At 51.5% G+C, this 27,528-nt stretch overlaps 1 protein-coding gene and 1 long non-coding RNA gene across 15 annotated transcripts in view; one reads left to right on the forward strand and one right to left on the reverse strand.

Moving 5' to 3' along the window:
* Positions 1 to 27,341, forward strand: LOC140530127 (uncharacterized). Its single transcript, XR_011975809.1, has 4 exons — positions 1 to 2,129; positions 2,738 to 5,355; positions 23,690 to 23,798; positions 26,974 to 27,341. It is a non-coding gene; the product is annotated as an uncharacterized lncRNA (long non-coding RNA).
* The window catches only part of TTC39A (tetratricopeptide repeat domain 39A), a 62,419-nt gene that overhangs the window by 12,142 nt on the left and 22,749 nt on the right, over positions 1 to 27,528 (reverse strand). For 10 of the 14 annotated variants that reach the window (XM_072649408.1, XM_072649415.1, XM_072649406.1 and 7 more), the window contains exons 3-11: positions 15,461 to 15,592; positions 10,446 to 10,522; positions 8,444 to 8,511; positions 7,775 to 7,839; positions 6,730 to 6,829; positions 5,272 to 5,337; positions 3,902 to 4,010; positions 3,376 to 3,443; positions 2,933 to 2,992 (exon numbers count right to left, since the gene is read on the reverse strand). In XM_072649408.1, the coding sequence (XP_072505509.1) occupies positions 2,933 to 2,992; positions 3,376 to 3,443; positions 3,902 to 4,010; positions 5,272 to 5,337; positions 6,730 to 6,829; positions 7,775 to 7,839; positions 8,444 to 8,511; positions 10,446 to 10,522; positions 15,461 to 15,592 (745 nt within the window). Of the gene's footprint in view, positions 1 to 2,932; positions 2,993 to 3,375; positions 3,444 to 3,901; positions 4,011 to 5,271; positions 5,338 to 6,729; positions 6,830 to 7,774; positions 7,840 to 8,443; positions 8,512 to 10,445; positions 10,523 to 15,460; positions 15,593 to 27,528 lie in introns of those variants that run through there. The other 4 variants (XM_072649410.1, XM_072649419.1, XM_072649407.1 and 1 more) reach the window with 3 other exon arrangements.

Genomic DNA, 27,528 nt, shown 5'->3' on the forward strand with positions numbered 1-27,528 from the left:
TGACTTCAGGGCCAGTGCTCTATCCACTGCGCCACCTAGCTATGGCTCTTTATAATATAAATTTCACTATATAATACAATACAATACAATCTAACCCTAAAGAATATATTATAACATAATATAATAGAATGTAATGTAATATAATATAATATACAAACACAAAAATATTTATTTTTTAAAAACAGGTTTACATACTCCAGGTTAAGAAGCCCTGGTTTCGAGGATGAGCTCTACAGACATATCGAATGTCCTAAAGTTCTGATTCCAAGACTCTAAATGGGGGGGGGGGGAACCTTTGGAGAAGGGGCCTAGTCCATTTCAGGATTCCGGGTAGAGAAGGAAGAGAAAGCCAGGCACACACAGCCATACATCTGAGGCAGAGATCTGGGGAGAGCAGATTCCAAAGAGTCAGAGAAAGGAGAGGTGAACCCCATGGACACCCCAAAATTCTACAGGGGAAGTCAGGCCATGAGGGGCAGGAGATGGAGGATGTTCAAGAAAAATTCTGAAGACACAAAGGGAGATGATTCCAATGAGGAAGGAAAGGCCAAGTCCTCAAAAGAGACTAATGGGGATGTACCAGGAACTCCATAGTTTAGATTTTTAAGAGACAAATTCAGAAGACAGAAGTAAGGGTCAGTAATAGGACAAATGTGAGAGCACAGATATCCTGCATCAGTAGGGTCTGGAGCAGAAAACCTCAGGATGCGCTCAGGGTGACGAGGGGAACTGAGGACCACCAAAGGGGACTTAGAGAGTTACAGTGGGAAAAAGAGGAGGATGAAAGAAGGGATGGGACCAGTGCTTGGGGCAAGTGGGCTGATGAGAGTGGACACAACCCAATTCCTACTTTGAACTGAAAAAGACAGACCAAAAGGATTCATAGAGAGCTGAAAGGATGTGATCATAAGAAAGCACCTAGATGACCTCAATTGAGGTCAAGGCACAAGGCCTGGACCTTTGCGCTTCTCCCAAGGTGAAAGAACTGGGAGAAGAACAAAGGTCCCAGTTTTCAAAAAGGCAAGAGGATGGAGTCTATAGGTCAAGGAGCTTGGCTACAGTTCCTGGCCAAACTCCAGGATATAATAGTAAAGGGAGATCTGAGCATTTAGAAAGGAAGCAACGACCACAGAGTCAGGATGGCTTCAGGTCAGGTCGGACCGACTTCATTCTTGTGTTAACAGAGTAACTAGGGGATCAGGAGAAGGCTGTGCCCTTGTAGTGTCCTTAGACTGTAGAGAGGCATTCGATGAAGTTTCTCTTGCTGTCCCTCTGGTGGACAAGATGGAGATGTGTGGGTAGGAGGAGAGTACAAGGAGGTGAAGTGAGGAGAATCTGGGCTCAAGTCCTGGTTCTGCTGCTTTACTACCCATGTGACCTTGGGCAAGTAAATTAATTTCTCTGTCCCTCAGTTTCCTCACCTATAAAATGAAGGGGAGGGGGTGGACTTGATGAAGTCCTTCCCCCCTCTGAGGTCTCCTCTAGTTCTAAACCTACAATCCTATGATTGAGAATTGGTTGAATTGTCAGATGCCAAAAGTGGTCCTTGACAAGACCTCGTCAGCTTGGAAAGGGGTCTCTAGTGGAGGGCCCTCAGGATGTATCCTGTGGGAATGTTTATCAGGGACTTCGACAAAGACTTTGATGGTACACTCGTCACACTTTCAGATGAGACAAAGCCGAGAGTCATTGCTAATAGAAATAACAGATTAGACCACCACTTGTCAGCAAGGGTCAGCGGGGATTTCCCTTCAGGTTTGGGCTGCTCTACGTGCTGCTGAGGTCACTGGCCCCTTCTTGCTCTAAGACTCCGTGGTTCTAAGACTTTTACAGCTTTGATATACCAGTATTAGCCAAGTGTCCAAATAATGATGCCATGACAATGGAATGATAGGGTGGGGACCTCAGGCCATGGTCAGGACTCAGAGATGAGACAGGGCAGGCACAGTGGACAAACACCTCAGACTGGCCGAGCTTTGAGGCCCAGCTCTGACCCTCTCTCACAGGTAAATTACCTCTCACCTCAGGTATGCCTCAGTTTTCTCAGCTGCAAACAGGATAATATTCATGCTCTCTACCTCCCAGCCAGTCAGGAAGAAAGCAATTTATGAAACTTGAAGGCACTCCAGGTATGAAGGCCTGGGTACCTGTTAATTATCACCATCATTTCTATTAATTACTATTGTCAGTTCATTGTTACTTGCTCAGTGCTGGGGATTTTGAAGCAGCTACTGAAAGCGTCTCCCCTCCTCTCCATGGGCCTGAAAGGCCCACCTTCTCCATAGAGTTGGCCCTCACTACTCCAGCCATCGGTCATCTCTCCCCCTTCCAAACTACTATGTGTTGACCAGTCTAATCTAGACTTGGAATATCCCAAGGGCAGAGCCTGGACATTCTCCTCCTCCAGTCTCCCCTACCTTTGAAGACCTACCTTTGGTCTGGTGCCTGGCCAATGTTTGTTTGGCCTCCCCAACCCAGACCTTTGGGGACTGACCACTGTCCTTTCTGGCCCAGGACAGGGAGGGTGGTGTAGTGGTCAAGGCACTGGACTTGGAGTCAGTTACCACCTCAGACACATCATCATGTGATCCTGGGCATATCTCCTAACCTCTCAGCCTCACTTTCCTAATCTGTAACATAATAACTGTCATTTCTCTAGCACTTTAAGAATGGTAAAGTGCTTTCCATTTTTTATCCCATTTGATCCTAACATCCTGCTGTTATCCCCATTTTACAGATGAGGAAACCAAAGCACATGGTAGTTAAGTGACTTGTCCAGGTTCACTCATCTAATAAGTACCTGAGGTAGGACTTGAACACAGGTGTTCCTGACTCCAAATCTAGAGCTCTGTCCACTGTGCCCTCCCCCCCACCGCTGCCCCTTCCAAATCCAATCTATGTTCCCAGGACCCCAATGGCTTTGGCTACTCACTATGTCAATGTGGCCCTTGATGGCTTCGATCCGGCCAGCAAAGAAGAGGAAGATGGCTCCCTGCAAAACAGAAGCACCCACAGAACACCCTTGACTGGAGGCAGGATCCCAAAGATTCCCAAAAAACCCTGCTGCTTTCTTCAGTTATCTGGAGGCTGTCCCAGGGACTAAAGAATAGATCTGTTTTGCTTGATACCAGACCTAGGACTAGTGGAGTTCAAATATCCTGGAGTAATATAAGAAAGCTGGGTTTTGTGAGTAGTGAGCTCTCCATCACTAGAAGTATTCAAACCGAATCTTAGTGATCTTTCCTCCTGCACTGCATGGTAAGTGAGCTAAGGCCTCTCATCCCTCCTAACTTGGGATTCTATGAGTGCTAAGGGAAGCTTCTGGGCCCACAGCTCCTGGTCCTGGGGGAGACACAAGGGATAGGAGTGGCTTACTTTGGGGTAACGTTTCAGGTAAGGCTGGAGGAGCTTCTCAGCCTCTTCAATGTTGACGTTCCCGGTGCCTGTCATGGTCCCAAGGACAGAGACAGGTTCAAGGTCAGAGGTGAGAGCACTATTCTGCACCACCCCCACCCCAAAATGACTGGTGAGCCCAGGAACCCAGCATGGGGTGGGGCATCATGATTCCAAGGGTAGGGCTACTATGTTTCCCCTTATGCTATTAGTGACTCTCCCCAAGGAGACAGGGCTATGTTTCAAACGCTATAGCTCCTGAGCCCCCATCAGTGTGCTTCCCACCACAACTATCAGGTGAGATCAGTTAGTTTTTTTTTTACTGAGGTGGTATAGTGAGAACAGTTGCAAAGTCTTTGGTGCACTTTCCCATAAGTATGTAATTAATTGAATGAATTCTTTGTAAATGTTTGCCTACTCCTCCCCAGGAATTAGGATGTGGAGCTGAGGAGTGGTGGGGAGGGCGGTTCGGGGGAAGGATGAGGAAGCAGAGGGCACCTCTTCTTACCGAGGACAAAGCTGAGGAAGGTGTGGTAACAGAGTAACAACATGGTACACAGCACGGCCCGGAAACTGTGCACAGAGGCTCCCTCCTCCAGCTGCAACAGCCCGTAGTCCTGAGCAGGAGGGAGAGCACAGGTGGAGATCCAGGAACAGAGAAGGCAGACAGAGGAGGGAAAGAGAGGAGAGAGAGAGAGAGAGAGGTAAGGGGGAGAGGAATGGAGAGAAGAGGGGAATTAGAGAAAAGGAATAAAGCAGCACAATAAAGAGGAAAGAGAGAGAACATTCAGAAACAAGAGGCAACGGGCAACACCAAAGGGAGGCAGGTGAGAGACCGGGGGTGGGGGCGGCACCTCTGGACAGAAGGGCAGGAGGGGAGAGGCCCTCATGGGGTCCTAGCTCTAGGGCCAGAAGGAACCTTAGATACTTTCTAGCCTAATCCCCTCATTCTGCAGACAAGGAAACTGAGGGCAGAAAGGCTAAGTGATGGCCAAGGCCCTACAGGATACATAGAGAGCTGAGATTTGAATGAAACTGGCTTTTCCATGGTTCCACACATCCTGTCCTAAGATCTTTATAATGTCTTCTGTGCTACTCTTTGTGAGCAAATGAGGAGGAGAGGTGAGTGCCCAGAACAAGGAGATGAGGGTCCCACTGTCCTCTGCCTCTGGAGTGGTGGGCTTCGTTCTAGGCACCACAGTTGAGGGAGGCTATCGGTCAGCTGGAGAGTCTTCGGAGGAAGGAGAACATTCGGACAGGGGCCTTGTGACCACACCATAGGCAGAGGAATTGAAGGAATTGGAGGTGTTTAGCTGAGAGGAGACTTGGGGGGATATAAGAGCAGTCTCCTCGTATTTGGGAGGGCTGCCACAGGTTCTTCTCTGGTCCCTAGCACAACGATGAGGAAGAAAATCACTTCCTAACAACTGTCTAACATAGAACTGGCTGCCTTAGAAGGCAGTGAGGTTCCTGTCATTGGAAGTATTCAGGCAGAGGCTGGCTGACCAGATGATCAGGGCTGCCACAGAAGGTGAGATTCTCCAAGCTCTTGGTCTCCTAGCTTGTAAGGAGGGAGAGTAGGGACAAGAACTGTGTCAGAGCATAGGAAAAGGGGCTGTTCCTTTTTGGAACCAAGGCCAAAGTCTTTCAGAGCCTTTTCCTCTTGGAAAATTCCCCCAAACAAGAACTGGGAAAAACTGGGAGGCTGCATCATCCAAAGGCCTTGTCTGGCCCCCTTCTAGGTCATCTCCTCCAAACCCCTGCCTCCAGGGAGACCCCTAGAGTTCATCTGCTGGGTGGGTGGCTCTTCCAGGTGGGCCGAGCAGGAGCGGGGAGGAGATACCCTGCACTTGAAGGCGCTCAGAGCAGACTCTTTACCTTGTTCCCAGAGAAGCCTACAAATTCCAGCAGTCGCAGGATCCGGGCAGGAAGCATGGACAGTGTCTGCAGGGCAGGACACAGGTAAGCAGAGGCGGGAGTAAAGGTCTGGCCTTGATTCCAGGCTCCCCCACCCCCACCCCCGCTTCTCCATCCTCTGGCTGCAAACTCTCCCCCACCGGCCTCAGACATTACCCTCCTCCCCCAGACCATGTGTGTTAGGGAGGGAACTCTAAGCCGTTGGCTTAGAGCTGACAGCTGACAGCTGTTGACTGTCTCCAGAAGGTCCCCCTAGGAACAAATGTATCCCACCAGTGCTTCCTGGGAGTGGAGGAAAGCCCCTCCATTAGGCCAGGAGCCCAATTCATCCGGTGAGTGAGAAGGGCCCACCCCAGAGATGTGGAGCCAGGACAGGTAAGTGCCAGGGAGGGCAGAGCAGAGCTGAGGGCCAGAGGAAGGAGGAGGCAAGGGGCATGAGAGACTGGGCCAGAGCGAGCAGACCCAGATGATGATGGCCCAGAGACAGGCAGCCAATGCCAAGTCACTCAAGGTCAATAGGCTCTCTGCTTTACTAAGGGTTTTCAAAGCTATTTCACACTCAGCTGACCACCCCAATTGCCCTGGGAGTGGGCCGGGCACAGATGGTCAGCCTCCTGCCAATGCGGATGAGGATGAGGACCAGAGATGGGCAGTGGTCACTCTCCCTGGGGTCACATCATGAATTAGTAACAGACCAAAAGAGAGGTCAGACCTCCTAAGTCCCAAGAGTCTCATTAGCTGGGGACTGTTTTATTTCTTCTGTCTACAATGCCAAAGGACTGTCAACACCCTCTAAACCGGGGAGAGTGTAGGCAATACCCTCTCATGTGGCACCGGACAGAGCCTCTTCTGCACTACTCTAGTTACTGGCTGGGAGGCAGCCCATTTGACTCATCCCTCCTGCACCCACAATGAACTCACCATCTCTGCTCTCCCCCAAAGTGCACCCTGGGAGCTGTGGCTGCTCGGGCCCTTCCTAAATGTTTCCTGTCTGTGAGTCTTGCCAACCCAACTACAGGAAATGCTAGTTTCTGAGGGCATGGGCGAGGTGTCTTCCTTCTTCTGCACAAGCCTGGGCACATAAGGGGGACTCCATGAACTTTGGTGACTGATAACTCATGGGTGGGAAACTGAGAGTGAAAAAGGGACAGTCACCTTGAGTCACCTGAGAGAAGCCCAGCCCAGCCCTGGGGGGTGTGTGTGTGTGTGTGTGTGTGTGTGTGTGTGTGTGTGTGTGTGTGTGTGTGTGTGTGTGTGTGTGTGTGTGTGTGTGTGTGTGTGTGTGTGTGTGTGTGTGTGTGTGTGTGTGTGTGTGTGTGTGTGTGTGTGTGTGTGTGTGTGTGTGTGTGTGTGTGTGTAAGGGGAGGGGGCGAGGAAAAGGTAGACAGGCTTCCCTGGGTGGGGGGGAACAGTACTTACCAAATTGAAGGCACCTACACCAAGCTTCACCCCTCCCTCAAAATGGCTGTGGTTTTCTCCCTTTGAGTAGCTGGAGGACTGCACCAGGCTGTCCAGTTCCCTGGCCACAAAAGCTTCTGTTCAGTGACAGACCAACCACCCCTCGTCCCAGCCTGAGACTCGGAGATACGCATGGTTACCAAATTACAGGGTTTGGAGCTCGGTGCTGCCTTTAGAAAGAGGCTGCCCCAGAGACCTCGGGCCAAGAAACATAAAAATCCCAGTAACAACAAAGAATGACAGTGATACACAGCGCACATTTACATGCCTATTGTGCGTGCGGTGCTGTGCTAAGTGCCCACCCTGGGAGACAGGTGCCATCAGTGTCCCCATCTTATAACTGAGGCGACTGAGGCCTGCCGAGATGAAGGGACCAGACCAGGGTCACTCAGCACCCAGTGCTTTATGCATTGCCTGTGGAAGGAACCTTAGAATACAGAATATTGAAACGTTGTCCTTAGAACATCAGAGCTGGGAGGGGACTTAGAACATAAGGCACAGCTAAGAGCAGGTTCAGAGCACAGAACATATAACGTTGGGGGTGGAACAGATCATAGAACATAGACTATCAGTATAAGAAGGATATCAAAACTGCCTTCAGGTGTCTAGGGGGGTCATTGAGGGGAGAGGGGTTAGCCACAAGGGGCTGCCTTGGGAGGTAGTAAGTTCCCCATCCCTAGAGATGTATGAGCAGAGGCCAGCTGGTCATTTGTCAGGGGTGTTACAGAGAGGATTCCTGCTCAGGCTGGACAACAATGATGCAGACCTCTGGCTGTGTGACCATGTGTCTTGGATAAGCTAGAGAACCATTGGGTCCCCCAGCACCACGGCCATCGGGGCCAGCCCAGAGCAGGTATCCAAAATGACCTTTCCCCTCTGTGGGTCTCAGTTTCCTCCCTTACAAAATGAGGCAGTTGAAGGCTTTGAGGATTGCCTAAGAGCAGCAGGATGTGGCAGACAGGGGAGAGCCTGGGGGAGAGGGAGCCCTGGCTGCTGGCCCACTCACTTGTACGTCTGGTAACTGTTCCGCACGCGGATGCCTCCTTTAATGAAGCTCACCATGTTCTCATCCTGTGGGAGGGAGAAGCTATCAGCACAGTTCAGGAGCTCCAAGAGGAAGGGGCTGAGAGGGCATGGGTTTGTGTGGGGGTAGAAGTGAGGGTTCAGGGAGGGTGTTGAGGGAGAGGCAGCTGTCAGGGGCCCAGATATCAAAAAAGGCAGTCATGGCACCACACAGGATGGTGTGGGCCCTGGGCCCTTTTATCGCAGAAATGCTGGGCCCAGCTACTGAGTCTTGGGAACAGGGAAACAATACCCTTTGGTGAGAAGGGATGGACCTTAGAGGCCCCTCATCTCTCAGAGGAGCAAATCGAGGCCCAGGGAGGTCATGGAAGGTGCCCAGAGTCACATAGGTGGTAACTGGCAGGGCTGAGATTTGAACCTGAGACCTCTGACTCCAGTCCATGATGCCAGCTTTTACAAATGATGCTGGGGCTCATCCCCTTCCCTCCCCCACCCCGAGTCCGCCACTGGACGTGAAGTTTCAGCCACAGAAGATCCCAGCACCACTTGTGGTGTAGGGGCTGTTGGGTGCACAGGGGTGTGGATAGGAAGGGACCCTCCCCACCCCACCTCACCCCCTGGCGTAAGGGAGGTCAGCAGGCCCCCAGCCTACCTGCAGGAAGGTCAGAGCAGCTCTCTGCAGGAGGCACTCAGCATAGCAGACTTCTGCATGAATTTCTTCTGGGGGAGAGAAAACCCACAGGCCAGGGGTGGGTGGGTCTGTAAACCCCAACAAGTCTGCCTATCCCCCCGTCCCAAGCTGGCACTATGGGAGGCCCAGACCCTACACCACCAGCTCAGCCCCCAAGCAGGGCTGCCCCCTATCCCTGGCTCTGCCAAGGCCTGGGGATCCTTTGGGGAGAAGGCTGGGGCCTCTCTGAGGTCCACGTCACACAGACTCAGGTCCTGGGCACCGGGGACCTGCAGGGAAGCCAGGCACTTCCCCAAACAAGAGTAGCAGGAGTAATTATTGAGGATGACAGTGACGATGCTGATGAAGTACTTTATGGGAATATTGGCTCATTTGGACCTCCCAGCAAACAGAGACAGAGCAAAAGGACCCTGAGGCCCATTTTACAGAGGAGGAAACTGAGGCAGTTAGTGATGACTGGGCACAGGATCCCAGGGCTTAGAGCTAGTCTGACCCTTCACCTTATGCCTGGAGGGGTCATCCAGGGAGGCCTCTGCCCCTGAGAGGATGGCAGTCTTTGAGGGGCACAGAGTCAGCCTCATTTTAGCATCTCCTCTTGCTCCCTCCCTGGTGTCTCCTCTCCACCACAGCCCGTTGTCAGACGGGACCAGAACATGTCCAACCCAGGCCCCCGTCTTACAGAAGAGGGAAGTTAAGGGGCTGGGCCACGGCAGCGGAGCCAGCATCAGAGGTTGGACCTCTGGTTTTCTCTTAACAATAACAACAAATAAGGGTCACAGATTCACAGGGAGCTGAAGCGACCTCAGAGGCTGTACAGGAAGGAATCTCCATGTGGCCACATCCCTCTCATGGTTAGGAAGTCTGTCCTGAGGTCCAGCCTCTCCTACCCCCCACCCCCAGCTCCAGGGCTTGTCCCTACCATGTTCCTCCTCAGTCTCCAGGCTAACTGGGTTCTTTAATTGTCCCCAACAAGGCCTCAAACTGGAAGCCTTTCCCCACGTTGGTAACGTAGGCCTCATGGCAAGAGAAATCCCAGAGTGGGAGAGGCTGCCTCCCTGAGAGGAGAGTTCCCACTCCCTGGAGGTCTCCAAGCAGAGGTCAAACAACTCCCACTCGGAAACAATGCTCGTTCACATACGGGTTGGTCTAGAATCTTCCTGAGCCCCCTTCTGGCCTCCACACCTCAATAAAACAATCTGCAGACACTGGAGCTGCCAGGCAGGGTCTCCAGGGATGAAGTGACAGATCTCTGGCAATCCTGGTATCCTGGACCTCACCATTGAGCTCCCTTTCTCATGATCATCCCAAGGTACAGGGAGTCGGCACTGGGGGACCCAGGTTCCAGATCTACACCTCTTCCTCCTCATATGACCCTCCCTGGGCCTTGGCTTCCTCAACTGGAAAACCAGACTGACTGATCTCTGAGATCCCTTCACCTGCAAGGTTCTAGGGTTCTAGGGTCAATTGAGGGGCTCTCCTGCTGAGAGGTGGGGGGGGGAGCTATTTGCCCCTATACGCAAAGGTCCCAAACTGCTTTCTTTACACTGGGTGAGTGTGGTACCCCTGATGGCTCCTCCCTTTCTGCTACCCGATGCTTCTTGGGGTGGGCTTCTGGAAATCTGTTTCTTTCTCTCACCTCCCATCCAGCTCCTTCTAACGGCCAATGATAATCCACAGCAGACACCTGAGAGTTGGCCAACCTCTTCAGCTCCCTAGCTGCTGTGCAGACCCAGCTTATGCCCTGCTCTAGGCCAAAGGGGGCACTGCCACACTGAAGGAGGGGCATGCATGGGCTTCATGACAGTATTCACTCCTAGTTCCTCAGTTGTGTTCTGGATGGCTGAGGTGTCTGGGACTCTGGCTTCTGACTGCCAGCAGCAGGGGGCACCTCCTGCCTGTTAGACCCTTCCCTCTTGAAGTAGGCAGCCAGCATAGCCCCAGGACTCAGTGGGGACCACCTCACCTTCAGTGAACTGATCCAGGGTGGGACGGTGCACAAGGTTGCTGAAGGAGCCTGCGACAGATAATTTCTTTCGGTGTCTGTGAGAAGAGAGGAGGCGTGAGTAAGGGTGGTGAGAGAGGGTGCCTCTGTCCTGAGGCCCCTCCCAGCTCTAAGCCCTCCAAGACATGGCTTCAGCTTCAGTCAGTGCTGGCACAAACTGTCAGGTGGCTGCAGCTAGGTTGTTCTCCCCTCTGGGCCTCAGTTTCTCCATCTGTAAAATGAGAGGGTGGGCCCCCCTCTGGTATATATAAAAGGTATTGTGTGTCTCTTTCAAGAAATGGTTTTCATTGTCCAAAGATCAGTCTGACCTGTCAGTGAGTGGAGAGTAGATTGGAGTGGGGGGAGACTTGAGGCAGGACAACCCCCCCAGCTAGCCACAGTTTCCTGGGGTCACACAGCGCATTAGCATCCGGTCCACCTGGTTGCCTCTGGTATGGGCCAAGAATGGCAGTGACCTGGGAGTCTGTGGTCCTCTCAATTGTGAGGGGCTTGCCCTGTGCTCGAGTTCATGACCTTGGACAATGAAAGCCCCTCCTGGGATTGGGATGTGCTAGAGGCTAGTGTGAGCTCGTGACCCTGTGCATTCCCAGATGTTTGTACCCGCAGCTCAGCACAGGAAGAACATTGAGTGTCCCGAGGAAGGCCCCCGAGATGGGGAAGGCTGCTGAGCCCACGCCATCTTGTCATGGTGATGACACCTAGAACTTAGAGAGACTTTAACGTCTGCAGAGCTTATTGATCTTCAACAATCCTGAGAAGTAGGGCTATTCTGACCCCATTTCACAAAAACTGTAAACTGAGGCAGACAGCAGTGATGTGACTTGCCTAGGGTCAAACAGCTACTAAATGCCAGATGGAGCATTTGTACTGGGTCTTCCCAACCGAACATCTAGCACTCTATCTACTGCCCCCCTCAGCTGTAGAGAAGGGTCCCTTGAGCTTCTGTGAATGTGACCAAGCCCCCTGCCCCAGCAAGCCCAGCTCGAGGGAAGTAGGGAAGCCAGGCAAGGCCTTTTGGAGGTGACTCTTGAACTGAACCTGAAAGTAAGCCAGGAGACACAGGTGAAGAGGGAAGGAGTTCTAGGCATGGGGGGACAGCAAGGACAAAGGCCTGGAAGTAAGAGACAGACAGAGTGCTGGAGGATCATTGAGGAGGCCACAAGGCTGGATTGTGGAGTAGGGAAGGAGGGCAATATGTGAGAAGACGAGGTTCAAGCCTCACTTCCTGGCCGCGTGAGCCTGGGCGAGTCCCAGCCTCTCTGAACCTCAGCCTCCTCTTCTGTCAAATGCGAACAAAACAGAGCAATAGGACGACTTCCCAGGACCGTCAGGAGGCTCAGAGGACAGAATGAGGACGAGAGATCTTTGCAGACCTCCAGGGGCCAGAGGTCAGGCCCCTGATTTCATGGTAGGGCAGACTCCCACTTTCTTTGCAATTCAGAGCCTCAGAATTGCCTAAAGCACTGGGATGTTGAGTGACTTACCCAGGGTCACACGTCCTGCCTGGGTCAGGCATGACTTAGCTCTGAAACAAGTTCTTTATCCTAGGGAGCACAAGGCCTAGGGAGCACAAGATCAGGAGGACCTGGGTTCCAATCCCACCTCAGACACTTACAAGTGCATGGACCATGCACAAGTCACTCAGTTTGCCTCAGTTTCCTCATCTCCCTCATCTCCCAGGTGTGATGTGAGAGTCAAATGAGATAATATTTGTAAAGTGTGTAGCACACAGTAGGTTCTGACATACAGCAGGCCCTGACGCACAGCAGGCACTGACGCACAGTAGGCACTCTAAAAACGCTATTTAGTATGATTGTTATTACTCCCAGTGATATGTACGACATCACTCACTATTCCGGACTGTTGCAGGGGGTGCTGGGACCCCCAGCTTAGACAGCTGATTGTGAATGGTCAGCATTTACACCTCCGAAATTAACCCGTGCCTCAAGTCAAGGTCTGACTGACTGTTTCATTGATTTCCTAGGCTTAAGAAAGTGTTAGTAATGCAGGTTAAACTTTAAAGCGTGCCTTGCCTTTCTGGACGGCTGGCTGTTAAACATTTACCAGCACACCCCTGTCTATAAACAGGGGGCAGTATGATGAAGGAACCCTGCAGTCCTGGGATGGAGCTGCTATTTGAGTCATCTGACCAGAGCGCTGGCTTTTCCTTCCTGGAATGCCCAGTGCCCTTGCTGGTGCAGGCCACCCCCATCTGGCTCCAGGAGGTAACTCATGACATGAATGGCCCAGGACCTGCTTCCTGGTGATCAGGGAGTCTTTAATGAGTTTCATCAGCAAACAGCTCTGCCCCAGTGTGGAGGTAAGGAGACAGCTGCTACTCAGCTTGCCAGGCAACCACTGCCCCTCCCCAGGGGCTCATCTGGGGGTGGTTTCCTGGACTGGAGATCACAGCTGGAGGCCTTGGACAGGCAGCAGGATCAGCCCTGCCTTTTGCTGAAACCACTGAGGCCCCACAGGGCTAAGAGTAGGAAGGCCCTTAAGGGTCATCCTACCTCACCCCCTCATTTCACCAAGGAAACACGCAAAGAGGCCCAGAGAAGATGAGTAAACTGCCCAAGGAGCAGAGCAGGAATGGGAGCCCAAGCCAAGAGACTACTGAAGGGCTGTTGCCCAGCCTGCCTCCCCAGATCTAAGACCCAGGAGGGGCCTTGGGTATTATCCAGCCCAACATTTAGCACAGTCGGTGCTTCATAAACACTTCCTGACTGATCTTCTTCCTTCACGTTAGAATGCCCTTAACAGTCCTCAGACAGTCAACAAGCATTTATTAAGCACTTAGGGGTGCTGTCCAGCAGATGCTGGGCTACCTCCAGCAAGCCACCCATTCCACTTTAGGCCAGCTCCCAATGAGTTCTGAGCTGAAGTTCCCACATGTCTGCCCTCTGGGGCCAACGTGAACAAGCCAAATTCCTCTTCCCTGAACACAGTCCTGCCACCTGAGTCTTCCCTTGTTTCCGGGGTTACCCAGCCCCAGTTCCTTCACCACAGTCCCCCAGTCATAGTCTCCAGACACTGCCCCATCTTGGTGGCCCTCTTCCAGACAGGCAGAGGAAGGAAAAAACGCTAGATCAAATCTTGCTGTGCCACCTTGACTAAGCCACTTTCCTCTCCACCCTTCAGGCCTCAGTTTCCTCCTCCATAAAACAAGGGGATTGGCTGAGATTAGCTCTAAGGGTCCCTCTGGCTCTGGAGCTATGGTACAATTTGTTTGTGCCCTTCCTGAACAGATGCTCAGAACTGGGCACAATATTCTCTATGGACTGAGTGAGGTCCTCAGCCTTCACTGTATAAACTTTGCTTCTTAACGCAGCGCAAGACCACCTTTGTTTAGCTGCCAGCCCATGCCCGCAACCCCTGCATGCCTCAGTTCTTTTCCAGAGGCACTGGACACGTGTCCATCACTGAATTTACAAAACCTATTCCATTCATCTTCGACTTGCCCTGCCATTGTAGCCTGCCTACATCTGAGAGCCCAATCTGTCATCCAATGTGGTAAGTAACTCTCCCAGGTTTTTGCCACATGCCAGTTCGATAAGTCTACTATAGTAGAGTGGGAAGAGCACAGAACTGGGAATCCAGGGACCCAGTTTTGAATTGCTGCACTAGTGACCTTGGGCAAGGCTTTTCCCATTCTGGGGCTTGGTTTTTTCCCTTATGAGATAGAAGATGATGAAGGTAACTCTACATATGGCACCCACATCCATCATAGGCCATTCTCCCCTTCATCCAAGACTTCCTTCATCCTCCTATTCTCACTGGATGCAATATTCCAAAAACCGTCCATGCCAAGCTATTCCCCAGTCTGCTTGGCTCTCTCTTGCCTCTGTGCCTTTGCATAGGCCATACCCCATGCCTAGAATGCCCTCCTTCCTCAGCTCTTCCTTCAAGCCTCAGCTCAGGCCCTGCCTCCTCTAAGAAGTCTTCCCTGATTCACCCTGATCTTTCCTCAGTGCATGTCCGTCCATGAGCTTTGTTTGTCTCTCCCAGGAAACTGTAAGGTCCTTGAAGGCAGAGCCTGTGCTATTCTGCATCTCAGTTTCCCTAGGACCGAGGCCCTGCACTGCCCCAAACAGCACAGGGGCCTGCACGCAGCCAGCATTCACTAAAGTTTGGCTGAATTGAGTCAAATTGGCTTGAACGCAAAGATGCCTCTGTAGGCCAGACAGGGTCTTCCACAGGCATAAATTCTAGATGGTCCAGCCATTAGCAGAGAAAGGTGGAACCCTAAGAGGATAGGACAGAGCCATAACTAGGTCAGAGCAATCAGAGATCTGCCCTAGGGCACAAATAACATTTACCCTTGTTCTGGAGCATAGAAACAGCTGAGCTATAATGGCTGCCTGCTAAAATAACGAACTATAATTAGCTGGATGGTAAGGATAGTAGGCTTCCTCCCAGTGCCATGCCTGTAGTCCTGAAGCCCCCAGATACCTTGCCATGAGGGGCTCACACTCCACCTGAGTTTGTCTTAAAAAGCTGATCTGTTGGTACGTTTCATGCTACCAGTGCCAGGTGCCAACATTAGCAGTTATAGTTCTGACCAATGGCATCTCAGTAGCATAGCCATGGGATGCAGAGATTCCAGACCTCTTAGAGAGTAGGCTCTAGGCCTCAAAGAGTAAGGACAAGGCAGGGGAATAAAGCAGGGGGCTGAGTTTCTGGCTGCAAGCTGGGGCCTAGGCGTCTTGAATTCTTAATGGTGGGATTTCAGGAATGGTGACCATCAGGAGTGAGAATAAAGAGGGTTTTGATCAGATGGGTTTTTTACTGACACTGAAATCCCATCCCATTGGGCAGTTAAGTTGCTTCTGTAGAGAGTCAGTCTCAAGGGATGCCTGGTATGTTAGAGTGGGAGGGGATGCCTGCCATGATCGTTTACACTGTCCCGAAACAAGAAATCCCTCCTCCAGCACAAGCCCCACCTCCTGACGTCCCCCCTACTCCCCACCCCTTACTTCTGGCACAGGGTTTGGGCCTCCTTCATCATGTTGCAGGCGTTCAGGATGTCTTGGGGGTCAAAGGTCATCATGGCTTGCATTTCTAAGATGGTGGCATAGGTCAGGGAGTGGTACATGCTCTCCTTGGTTCTGTGGGGGAAGAGAGAAAGTGGAAACTGTGAGAAGAGAAAAGCCACATGGCCAGTAGGGGTTGGTCTGGGAAGGCCTGGCTCTGAACTAAGGCTTAAGGGAAGCTGGACAGAGGAAGCACTTCGGGGAGTAAGGTCAGGACCCCACATCAGCATGGCATGGGAAGGTTTGTAAAGTGCTTCACGTACATTATCTTGCTCTATCCCAAAGAGCTAACATTTATATGATGCTTACTGTATGTCAGGTTCAATAGCTCATCTGAGCCTCACCACAACCCTGCGAGGTAGGTGCTGTGGGGAAACTGAGGCAAACAGAGGTGAGTAATTTGCCCAGGATTACATAGCTGTGAAGTATCTGAGGCTGGACTGGAACTGAGTTTTCCTGACTCTAGGCCCCTACCCCCCCAGGCCCCCATATACTTTAAAGTCCTTAGCTGAGAGGGCAGGAGATGGGAAGAGAAAGGTGAATATTTGGAAGCACTTCTCATGGAGAACAGAATGACAGAATGAATGAGCATCTATTAAGCGCTTATTATGTGCCAAGTAGTAATGGAAGTGACTTGCTCAGGGTCACACAAGCAGCATGTTCTAGTAAACAGGAACCTAGTTGGGAGCCCAGAGACATTTACTGGCTATGTGACCTCCCAGAGCCTCCACTTTCTCCTCGGTCAAATGAGGGGTCTCTGCACGCTGCCCAGCTCTAACGCTTAGTGACCTCCTTGTGGCTCTGGCTTTGTATCTCAGTGGCAGAGCTGGAGCTTGGGTACAGATCTCATGCTCCTGAACCCCAGTAGGACTGAGCACTGGGGATCCTGGAGGAAGGGGGATCAGTCTTTGGGGGCAAGGAGAATGTAAGCGTCTCTCAGGGATTCCCAGACCCCTTGGCTCCCCTCGTTCTTCCTCCCAGTCATCTTGGCTCAGAAGAGACCTCAGAAACCATCTTGTTTACCCTATCATTTTACAAAGAAGGACACTGAGCCCCAGAAGGAGGAAATAATTTGTCTCAGGTCATACAGACAGGATTTAAACGCAGCCCTCTGAACTCCCGGAGTAAGGGCTCTTGCCCCTGGACTTTCTTGTCTTAATTTCCCACCTTCCCCAAAGTCCTACCGACTCCCAAGTCCATGCTTGCTCCCCCATCTAACACTACCATCCCACTGGCCCAGCCCCCACCCTACTTCAGGGCCTGGGATCTAGCCTTGATTCTGCCCCCCAAGTCTACTCGAATTCACAGCCCACCTCACCCCCACCAGGAGGTCAGCAACACAAGGATTCTCATCCTAATTTGACAGGGGAAGTGACTGGTCCATGGTCACACAGCCAGAGGGCTCTCCTGCCTGCCAGGCTGGGGCCCTTCCTACCCCACCCACTGTTCGAAGGTCTCAGGCTGGAGTGGGGGCAGGGAGGCAGCACTCCCAGGCAGACCTGTCCCATCCCTAAGGCTTGGCTTGCCCCTTGTGTACAGAGCAAACAGAAGCCAGTTTATTCAGCTCCAACCACTGGGCCTCACCCACCTGATCCTGAGGGGCCCAGCCCAGGGATCCCATCCCCTGCAAGGACCCCAGGCAGCCACCCCACAGTGCCCAAGAGCCTGGTCAGAGTCTCTGGAAATAGCCTCATAAACCTCAGCAAGGTCTAGACCTGGGATACCCATCCCAGACTCTTTGGACCTCAGCTACAGACAACTCCTCTCATCAAACCTTGGCAGCTTGAGGGATTTGGAGTCAGGAAGACCTGGGTTCGAATCCTGCCTCAGACACTTACTTGCTGCAAGTATGGCCACGGGCAAGTCACTTCTCTGTATCTTAGTCTCAGTTTCCTCAGCTATAAAATGAGGATAATAAAAGAACCTCCCTCCCCAAGCTGCTGTGAGGATCAGATGAGTTCCTATTTGCCAAGCACTCTGCCAGCCTTAAAGGCCTCCATAAATGCTGGGTGTGATGACGAAGATGATAGTGGGTGTACTTTTGGCATGAAGCTTTGCAAAGCCTTTTACCAACAGGATCTCACCTGGGCCTCACAACAGGGCTAGATTTAGCTGTTCCAGGCATTATTATCCACCTTTTTACACAGGAGGAAACAGAGCTCAGAGGCAGATTTGAGCCCTGACTTCAGGGGAGGAGATGGCCCCCAGCCAGGGGCCTCATCCTTTGGGCTCCTACCTCCTTCTCTGGATGATCCTGGGGGCACCACAAGGCTAATCTTGGAAGGGTGGCCTATACTGGGCCTGGGGCAGGGAACCTGCTAGAGCAGGCAGCTATGACTGGGGAGGGAGAGGGCCCCCAGGAGTCAGAAAACCACAGCTTGAACTCTGCCTTGGCCACAGACTCATTGTGTGTCTTCAGGAAAAATCATTTCCTCTCTGGGCCTCAGCTTCCCTATCTGGAAAATGGCACAATAATAAGAGGTGAAGATGCTGACCAAGGCTCAGACACGACAGTGGATGGGAATACAGCTGCGAACTAAACTGGAAAGTGAGCACAGATGTGAGCTCCCATCACTGCCTCAGGTCTGCACTCAGGGCTGATGAAGAGCCTGCTAAGGGCAGGGAGGGCCTTAGGAATCCAAGGAAGAAAAATGATCCAGCCCAACCCTTCCCTTCCCTCTCCCCATCTCCCCAGGCTCACAGTCTACTGGGGAATGAGACTAGCTCCTGATCCATAGGAGGCCAGAGCTTGTAGGAGATGATCATGGACCACAAGTCGAACCAGACATATTCTGAGCTTTGAGGAAAAGAAAGTGGGAAGGCCAGTGCTTGACGGGGCAAACGATAATAATAAACAGCCAGCATTTACACAGTGCTGAAATATTTGGGAAGCACTGGATCAATATCATCTGTTGGTGAGTGTTCTCCATGACCCATGGCAGGTGAGGCTGCCCCCAGAGGAGGACAGAGGGGATCTGGAGAGCAGCAGACCTGCTGGGCCCTGAGAACAGCGCTGAGGCCACTGTGTGCCCAAAGGCGGGCAGATCAGGGTGTGTGTACATGTGTGTGCATGTGTGCATGTATGCATGTGCAGGTGTGAGTATGTGTGTGCATGTGTACATGTGTGTGTGCAGGTGTGTGTGTGCATGTGCAGGTGTGAGTATGTGTGTGTGCATGTGTACGTGTGTGTGCATGTGCAGGTGTGTGTGTGTGTATATGTGTGCATGTGAGTTTGTGTGTGGGTATGGGGGATGTGAGTTTGTGTGCGGGTGGTGTGTGCGTGCAGGTGTGTGTGAGTGTGAGTGTGTGTATATGTGTGTGTGCATGTGCGTGTGTGCCTGTGTGAGTGTGTGGATGTGCATATATGTGTGCATGTGCAGGTGTGTGTGTGTGTATGTATGTGTGAGTGTGTGTGTGGGTGTGGGGGGTGTGAGTTTGTGGGTGTGGGTGCATGTGTGTGCATGTGTGTGCATGGGTGTGTATGTGTGTGTGCATGTGTACGTGTGTGTCTCCTCTGTCTGTCTCTGTGTGTGTCTCCTCTCTCCGTCTCTCTGTCTCTGTGTGTGTTTGTCTCTCTCCTCTGTCTCTCTCTGTCTGTCTCTGTGTGTGTGTCTCCTCTCTGTCTCTCTCTGTCTCTGTGTGTTTGTCTCTCTCTCCTCTGTCTCTGTCTCTGTGTGTGTGTGTGTGTGTGTGTGTGTCTCCTCTGTGTGTGTGTGTGTGTGTCTCTCTCTCCTCTGTCTCTCTCTGTCTCTGTCTCTAGGAAGCCTCATCTTTCCCTTTGCCCACTCTGTTCCCTCTGCGGGCTCCTCATGCTCAACAGAACCCCAAGCAGTGAGTGATGTTCCCCAAGGCTCCATCCTCCACTCTCAAAGAGTTCTCAAGATCATGAAATCTCAGAGTTGGAAGGAACCTCAAGGTTCCTACTCCAAGGAAGGGAGGTGGGGGGAGGCAAATACCGTGTCCCTGGGTGACCTTATCAGCTCCCATGGATTTAATGCTCCAGGGTCTATCTATCTGCCCTAGGCTCTTCCCTGACCCTTGAAGGCGCCACCAATACACTGAACTCCATGTCTTCAAAATGGAGTTAATGACTAGAAGTTGTAAAGAGGGTCATTTGTGAGGGATGGCAAGAGAAACCTCCTTCCTAACAAGAAGAGCTGTCCCAGTGTGGAACAGGCTCCTTCTCAGAGGCTGGATGACCCCCTCCCCACCCATGGGTGCTGTGGTGGCCATTCCATTTTCTGATCTGGGGGGCCAGATGGCCCATGTGCCCATCTCCCTCTGGGACCACCGACCCAGAGCCACAAGAGCCCAACCTCCTTATTTTACTATGAGGAAACAGAAGGTCACACAGGCAGTGGGCAGTAGAGCTGGGCCTCACACCCAGGTCATACAGCCTTCATTTGGGTCCCAATGGGATCTCCCAAGGATTCTGTGGTTCCTGCTTCTCCCAAATACTAGGTAGGAAGTGCTGCCTGTTCTACACTCCTACCTCCCCCCAACAACTCTCAAAAACCCCTATCCCAGTTCACTGGGCCCTGGCTCCAGTGTAGGTCTCACCAAGTCAGTTCCTTGCACTCCCTATTACCTCTATGTCTGGCATTTAACCCAACTCTCACCTACTTTTCCAGCATGATTTCAAGTCATTCACTTTGTGAACTCCACAAGACTATCCTTCAAACTTGACATTATCTCCTACTCCTCCCCTGTGCCTTTGGCCAGGCTGTGCCCTCTGCCTGGGATGCCCTCCTTCCCCCATCTCAGCCTCTTGAGAGGAGGAAGGGAAGACTGATGCTGAAGGAGACCAGCAAAGGCTTTAAGGAGGAGGCAGTAGCTGAACGTAGCCTTGAAGGAGGATAAAGCCTGGGAGTTGCCGTGAGCCCCTACCCCTCTTTTCCGTTGTCTATGTACCTGTGTATCTTTGCCTATTTCTTTGTCTCTGCCCAGGAGAATGGAAGTTCTTTGTGGGCAGGGATAAATGTCTTCTGGTCTTTGTCTCCCCAGGGCCTTATTCAAGGCCTGGTGCACAGTAGGTGCTTCCAAGATGTTTGCTACGCTTCTCCCTCCCCACCCCTTGGAATCCGGACAAGCCCAAGCCAGGAGGGGCCTCAGAAAGCTTTCCATGGGATCCCTTCCCTGGACCCCAGAGGGGGGGAGGGGCTCACAGCAGGACATGGAAGGCTAAGGAGCCACTGAGGAAGAGCAGAGCAAGTTCTCCTACTACCACTCCTGCTTGCAGTCTAAAAATGAGGAAGACGAAACATTTGCAAACAAAAACCAAACAAACTTGATTAGACTAATGTGCCTGTGAGTGTTTCTTCCCCCCTCCCCCCAGGAAACAGTCCTTGGTGGAAAAACCGGTCCTTCCCTGGGCAGGAAGCAGCTGCCAAAGCCATCTGTGGGGCACAGTTTATAAGGCTGCCAGGGTGCCAGCCAACCACCGGCACTTGCCCAAGACAGGCTGGGAAAGAGCTTGGCACTGGAAGGCTGGGCCTTTCTCTCTGAGCCCTGGCATGTACTCCCTGGGAATGTGCAAAAGGATCACGTCTGCCCATCCATGAAAGAGGGGCACTGTCCCTATCTCAGGGTAGTGACTTCCTCAGGGTAGTGAGAAAAGGGCTTTGGAAATGTTCAGGGTGGAAGAATGGGAATAGGCTGTCTGCTAAGGCAGCCCTGGCCCCACCCCCACCCCACCAGACTCTACTAGGCCAAGGCCCTTCTGTTTCCCCACCTGCCTCTCTTTCTTACCATCCCTGCTACTAGAAGGTCTGTCCCTTCCCCTCCCTATTCCTCAGGTCAGTCCCTGGGCAAGAGAACCCCAAAGACAAGAGGAGGCTCCTTCCACTGGAGTTTCCCATCCTTAGGCAGAGGCCCAGGAGCAACACATGGTTCCAGTGAGCCCTAAAGGTAGACCCAAATCCAGAACTATGAGGGACCAGAGAGATCATCTAGTCACGCTGCCTTATTTTACTGATAGGGAAGCTGAGGCCCAGGAAGGTGAAGGCATGTGGAATCATAAAGTCAGAAGGGACCGCAGCGGCCTTCCAGTCCTGCTACCTGATTTTACAGATGAGGACACTGAGGCCCATAGAGGTTAACTCTCTTTTCTAGGGTCCCACAGCTAGTAAGTAGCAAAGCTGTGATATGAATCCTGGTCCTCTGGTGCCAAATACAGTGTGTCATGCTACACACATGGCTGCATTTAACCTCACCTCAGCCTTCCATTAGGAGTTATACTCAGGGTCTGACTGTTTAGGTGAGACCCAAGAATCCTGGCCCTCAGAGGCCCCCTGGTCCAGAAGGAGGCAGCATGCAATGCCACCTGAACCACAATAAAGTGAAATCAGGAACCATTAAGCAAAACAAATAAGAAGACAATAAAAGATAGATAACCTCACACTCTAAAACTAAGTCAGTATGTGAGCCTATGGGAAAGCTTATGTGTGGATTAATGCCCCCCCACTGGAGTCTGACACTGCTGTAATCCAAAACCCTCCACTTACGGATGTGGGAACGGGGCCCCAGGAGGGGCCCCAGGCCCTTGCTCCCTTAGCCTAGCAAAGATCTTGGTCTGCCAGCTTCAAATCTGGATTCTCCCCACCCTCACAAGAATGGAGAAAACCTTAACACCATGTTGATGGGTCCCCTCCAATTCATGGCTGCTGGGTCCTCATTATGGCAAGACAGTCCTTTCACATCTCCCCCGCCAAAGTGGTTTTTCCCAACCTTCCTGTCTTTTCTCAAAATTCTCAAGGCACCTCCTCTTCCCTGAACCCTTTCAGACAAAGCCTATGCCCCTGACATTTCACTGACAAAATTCACTAAGAGCTCCCTCTTCCCCCTTCCTCCTCAACTCAGTTCTCTCAGAAGCCCCTGTCCCAACCTCCACCTTCCCCCATCTCCCAGACTGAGTGGGTCCTTCCCCTGGCCATGTGCACAAGGGATTCTGTTCCAAGCCATCTTCTCCAGCTGATTGCCCCCTCCACCAGCCCCACTGTCTCTTTTATTTCCAATCTCTCCCTGTCTACTAGCCATTTCCTCCTGCCTACAAAAAGACCCATGGCTCCCCGTCCTCAAAAAACCCCTTCAACAACCAGTCTTCTCCCTCCTCCCTTCTAGGGCCAACCTCCTCTGGAAGGCTGCAGAACAGGCGCCTCCCTTCCTCTTCTACTCTACAGTTTGGCTTCTGGCCTCATCATGTCACCCAAACTGCCCTCTCCAAAGTTACCTGGGCTCTTTTAGCTGCCAAGTCCAAAGGCCTTGCCTCAGTTCTCACCTTTCCTGACCCCTCTGTAGCCACTGTCCATCACCCTCTCCTCCAGGATTCTCTCTGTCTCTGTCTCTGTCTCTGCGTGTATCTCTCCATGTCTCTGTGTCTCTCCCTCTGTCAGTCTCTGTCTCTGTCCCTGTTTCTGTTTCTCTCTCTCTTTTTCTCTCTGTCTCTGACTCTCTCTCCTGATTCTCCTCCTATCTTTTTGGACAGATCCCCCTCCAGGTCAGGCCTGCTATACTGTGGGTGTCCCCCAAGGCTCTGTCCTAAGAATTACTTCATTTGGCACTTCCATCAGTTCCCAAGGATTCAATTATCACCCCTGTGCCGATGATTCTTAGGTCTACTTATCCAGCTTCTGCTTCCAGATTTGTGTCTCCAAATGGTTAGTGGATATTTTGACCTGGATACCCTATAAACATTTTAAGTTCAATATATTCAGCCTTACCAGGAGGCTGCTAGGTAGTGCATCAGATACAGTTCTAGGCCTGAATCACGAAGACCTGAGTTCAAATCCAGCCTCAGACACTTACTAACTGTGTGACCCTGGGCAAGTCACTTAACCTCTGTTTGCCTCCATCCATCTTGTTCAACTCTCTCATCTAACAGAAAAAGAAACAGGTCACCCAGGTTACTGTGGTGAGGAGCCTTCTGATTCGAGCCTGTTCAGTCCCAGTTGTGAGATGTTAGAGTTCAAGGCCTTTCTTAGGAAATTTAAAAGAAATGAGAGGACAGCAACATCCTGCTTCTGATGACGATGATGATAAAAATTATAATAAGTAAATAATAACAGTGATGATTAACATGAATGTAGCACTGAGAGAAAAGATTATTTCTGTCCTATACGAATAGCCAGTTATTGAGTTAAGACTAAGGTTTTTCCCCTTCCTTTCCTCATTTAGGAATCAGCCCTTGGAGGTTATCCAGGCAGCCTCTGGATTGCGGGGCTCATGACGAGATGAAATCTGGGGCAAAACTGACCCAACTGGAAAACTCAGGCCTGATCAAAAGGTAAAGAAGTTCTGATTTAGGGGAAGTGATGCATTCTGGCCCACTGTGTTTACTCAGACGGGTTTGGGTAAAAGTGGATTCCCTAGACGGTGATATGGGTAGAGTGAAATCTCTGACCAAGACTGAGTGATCTGAACTAAGGTCCCCCAGACCCTCATTAGAATAAGCCCACCTCTCATTATAATATTCATTCTTCATTACTTGTTAACTAATCAGAGTTGATGACCAACCTCAGGAACACCCACTATATGTTGACAAGGGCATGTAAGCATGGAGTGGGTTCCATGAGGGGTCTCTGGCATTTCCAAGTTCCACTGACCCTTTCATTAATTATCTGCCGGTATAATTCATAAAATAATTAATTACCCAGAAACAGTTTCTCAAACTATAGTCATACCATTTTAAGGTTTGCAAAGCACTCTTCATAAGTTAAAACATTTAATCCTCACAACTCTGGGAGGTAGGGGCTGCCATTATCCTCATCTTACAGATGAGGAAACTGAGGCAGACAAAGGTTAATGATTTGAACTCAGATCTTCCTGACTCCAGGCCCAGAGCTCTACCTACCAAGCCACCAAGCTCTGGTTTACAAGGACAATTTCAGCGCAGGCTCATGAAGCCAAACTAGGCCAGTCCAGGGAATCCATTTAAACCCATCCAGCCCGCTGCCTCGTTTTCTTTTGGCCCACCCTGATTTGTTTCAGGCCCCGGGCATCAGGAAGCTGCCATTCTGTTCAGGTTAAGCTAGGTGGTCTCCCAGCACATCTGACAGCCAATGCAGGCATCCTGGACCTCACCAGTGCCTCCATGGGCAGCCAGGCTTTTCATCTTGCCCCTCCCCCTGGAAAGAGCAGAATGTAGGGGCCCTGAGGAACACCACCTGAGGATACCAGGGATCAGGGGCAGGAACTACCCACACTCTGGTCTCCACCAGCATGGCAAGGTGGAGGTGGGCTGGGCACCTGGAAATGGGGAAAGTGTGGGGAGGCCCAGATACTTTCAGGGGGCCAGCCAAATGGGCAGGCAGGGAGGGGGCCCAAGGAGGTCCCTAGGAAACTGCAACTTAGGATTCTCTAAATGTCATATAAAGGGAACAGAGTGCTGAGCTGAGAGAAGGGAGAGATCATGTTGGGGGCACTGATCAGGAAAGACTTCCTGAAAGAGGCAGCACTGGAGAGGGGCCAAAGGATGAGGAGGGACAGGTCCTTCCCACTCTCACATTTTATGACTTTAAAGTTATAAAAATAGTCACTCCCTGAGAAGCGGCACAACTTTGGGGTTGCCACCTCCCTCTGACGGAAGACAATAATCAGACCAACACCCTTCATGAGTGGAGTCTGGGCACTGCTCATCCCTGTTTGTTACCTCTCTCACAAAAACGTAAGCACTTCAAGGCCAGAAATCATCTTGCTTTGGTGTCTGTGTCCCCAGAACTGAGCCCTGTGCCTAGCATGTAGTAAATGCTTAAGAAATTCTTTTTCCTTCCTTTCTTTCCTTCTCTTTCTTTCTCTCTTTCCTTCTTCCTCTCTCTTTCTTTATTCCTTCCTTTCTTTCTCTTTCTTTCTCCTTTTCTTTCCTTCTGGCTCCCTCTCTCTTCGTCTCCATCTCTGTGTCTCTCTCTCTGTCTCTGTCTGTCTCTATCTCTCCCTCTCTCTTCCTCTCTCTCTCTCCCTCTCCCTCCCTCTCCCTCTCCCCCACCCCCCACCTCTCCATAACCACTAGGCAGCTCTATCCCAGTGCTGATTTCCCCTGGGCCTGGAGCCCTCCACACTTCTAAAGTGCCTTCCCCTCCTTTCTTCTTTACCCTTACCTCTTCCCCTATTACAATGTAAGCCCCTTAAAGGAAAGAAATGCCTTTCTTCCAATTGGCATTTGTTTTCCCAGGGCTTAGCACACAGTAGGCCCTTCATAAATGCTGACTGACCCAGGTGTCCATGCCTTCCTTCAGGCTGTCACCTAGAATCCCCAGCTCCCTCTGCTCTTTACCTCCTCAAGTCTTACCTGTCCCCTAAGGTTTAACTCAAGCTACCCACTCCCAGAAGCCTCCTGGGAGCCCCCAGGTGGGCAGTGATCTTCCCCCAAGGCCTCGCCTAGCCTTGGCACTCCCTGATGTACTGAGCTCTCTGGCTCAGGGCAAGGACACCATCTACTTTCTTTCCCTAAATCACTGGCACCTGTACTATGATGGGGAAAGCCTGGCTTTGGGTCCCAAAGCCTGGATGAGTTGGGTGACTTGAGGTGACTCCCTTCTCCTCTCTAGTCCCTTCCAGCTCTCAATCCTGTGATCCTAAGAGGCTTGTGCATAGTCCATACTTGGTCCAGGAGGGGAAGCAGATGAATAAAGATGGCTTCTGCTGCCAAGGCAGGGTTTGAGGCGTAGCCTTCAAGGGGAGGCAGAGGGTCAGGGCCACTAAGCTGTGCTCTGAACTGGCACCCAGGGCAGGTGCAAAGGGAAGGTGCCCAGGGCAGGTGCCCAGGACAGTGCCCAGGGAAGGCAGGGTGCACCATCTGCCCTAAGGCTGCCCCTTGCTCCAGGGCATTAAAAGGCAGAGAGAAGAGGGTAGAGGGCAGGATCATCCTTGAGAACTGACAAGCTGCCAGTTGCAAACCCTCTGGTCTCCTCTTTAGGGTTTCATCCCCAAATGGCAGAGATCAGATCAGAGGATCAGAGAGTCTCAGAGCTAGAAGGAACTCCATGTCTCCTGGTCTAGCACTTACCTGATTAAGCATCCCTATCATAACACCCTGATCAGTGCTCCTCCAGCCTCTGCTTGGAGCAGCCTCCAAGGACAGGGAGCTCATCATGTCCACCCACTCCCCCAAAATAACTCTCCTTGTTAGAATCTGTCCTTGAATTCAGACTATATCAACCTTTGTCCCTTCACCCCAAGGCTCCAGGCTCTGCCCTCTGGGACAAAGCAAAACAAATTCCCCCATAACGATAGCCCTTTAGACACTTGACCACAACTACCATGTTCTCTCCCAGCTAAACCCCCAGTCCCTTCAACTGACCCTTGAATGGTACAGACTCTACAAAGTGCACTCAGGAGAGCCCTGACTTCGACTCAGAAGTGGTCTGAATCCCAGCTAAGACACCAGTTACATCACCTCCTGCATGACCTTCTTCACATCACTTGGACTGTTTTTGTATCTCTAAAATGGGTCTTCTTCACAGGGTCACATGAAGAAAGCCTTCTCGAAGCTGTCAAACACTCCAGAGACGGAGTTGCTGTCATTCCTCCCTTGAAGTCCATTTCCTCAGTCTCATCTCTCCCCCAGAACCTGTCTCCTGAACCTTCCTCCAGAACCTGACATCAGCCGGACTCTGCCAGCACCACGGGCTACTCAACTCAAAAATGTCCCTCATCCCAGGGCCAGCCTTACCAAGGCCAGAGAGGCAGTGTCCAGGAGACGAATATTCTAGCCAGAGACACTCACAAAGACTGTATGCTATGTCACAGAGGGGTCTTGATCTACAATGTTAGGGTTAGCATCGGTGGGTGCAATCCTTCAAGAAAAAAAGCCGACACTTTGTTATCTTTACAGAGGGAAAAAAAGCCTGCATTCCTTTAGTGTGCATGTGTGAATGCGTGTGCATGTGTATGTGAGTGCATGCATGTGCAAGCATGGACACTCCTCTCTCTTCCTCCATTTTCTCCATTTCGTCTCACTCTCAGGCTCTCTCTTATAAGAGTGGCTCTGGCAATGACTGGCTGTGTGACTTTGGATA

The sequence above is a fragment of the Notamacropus eugenii genome, chromosome 2 (genome assembly GCF_028372415.1).
Source record: "Notamacropus eugenii isolate mMacEug1 chromosome 2, mMacEug1.pri_v2, whole genome shotgun sequence".
NCBI lineage: Eukaryota > Metazoa > Chordata > Mammalia > Diprotodontia > Macropodidae > Notamacropus > Notamacropus eugenii.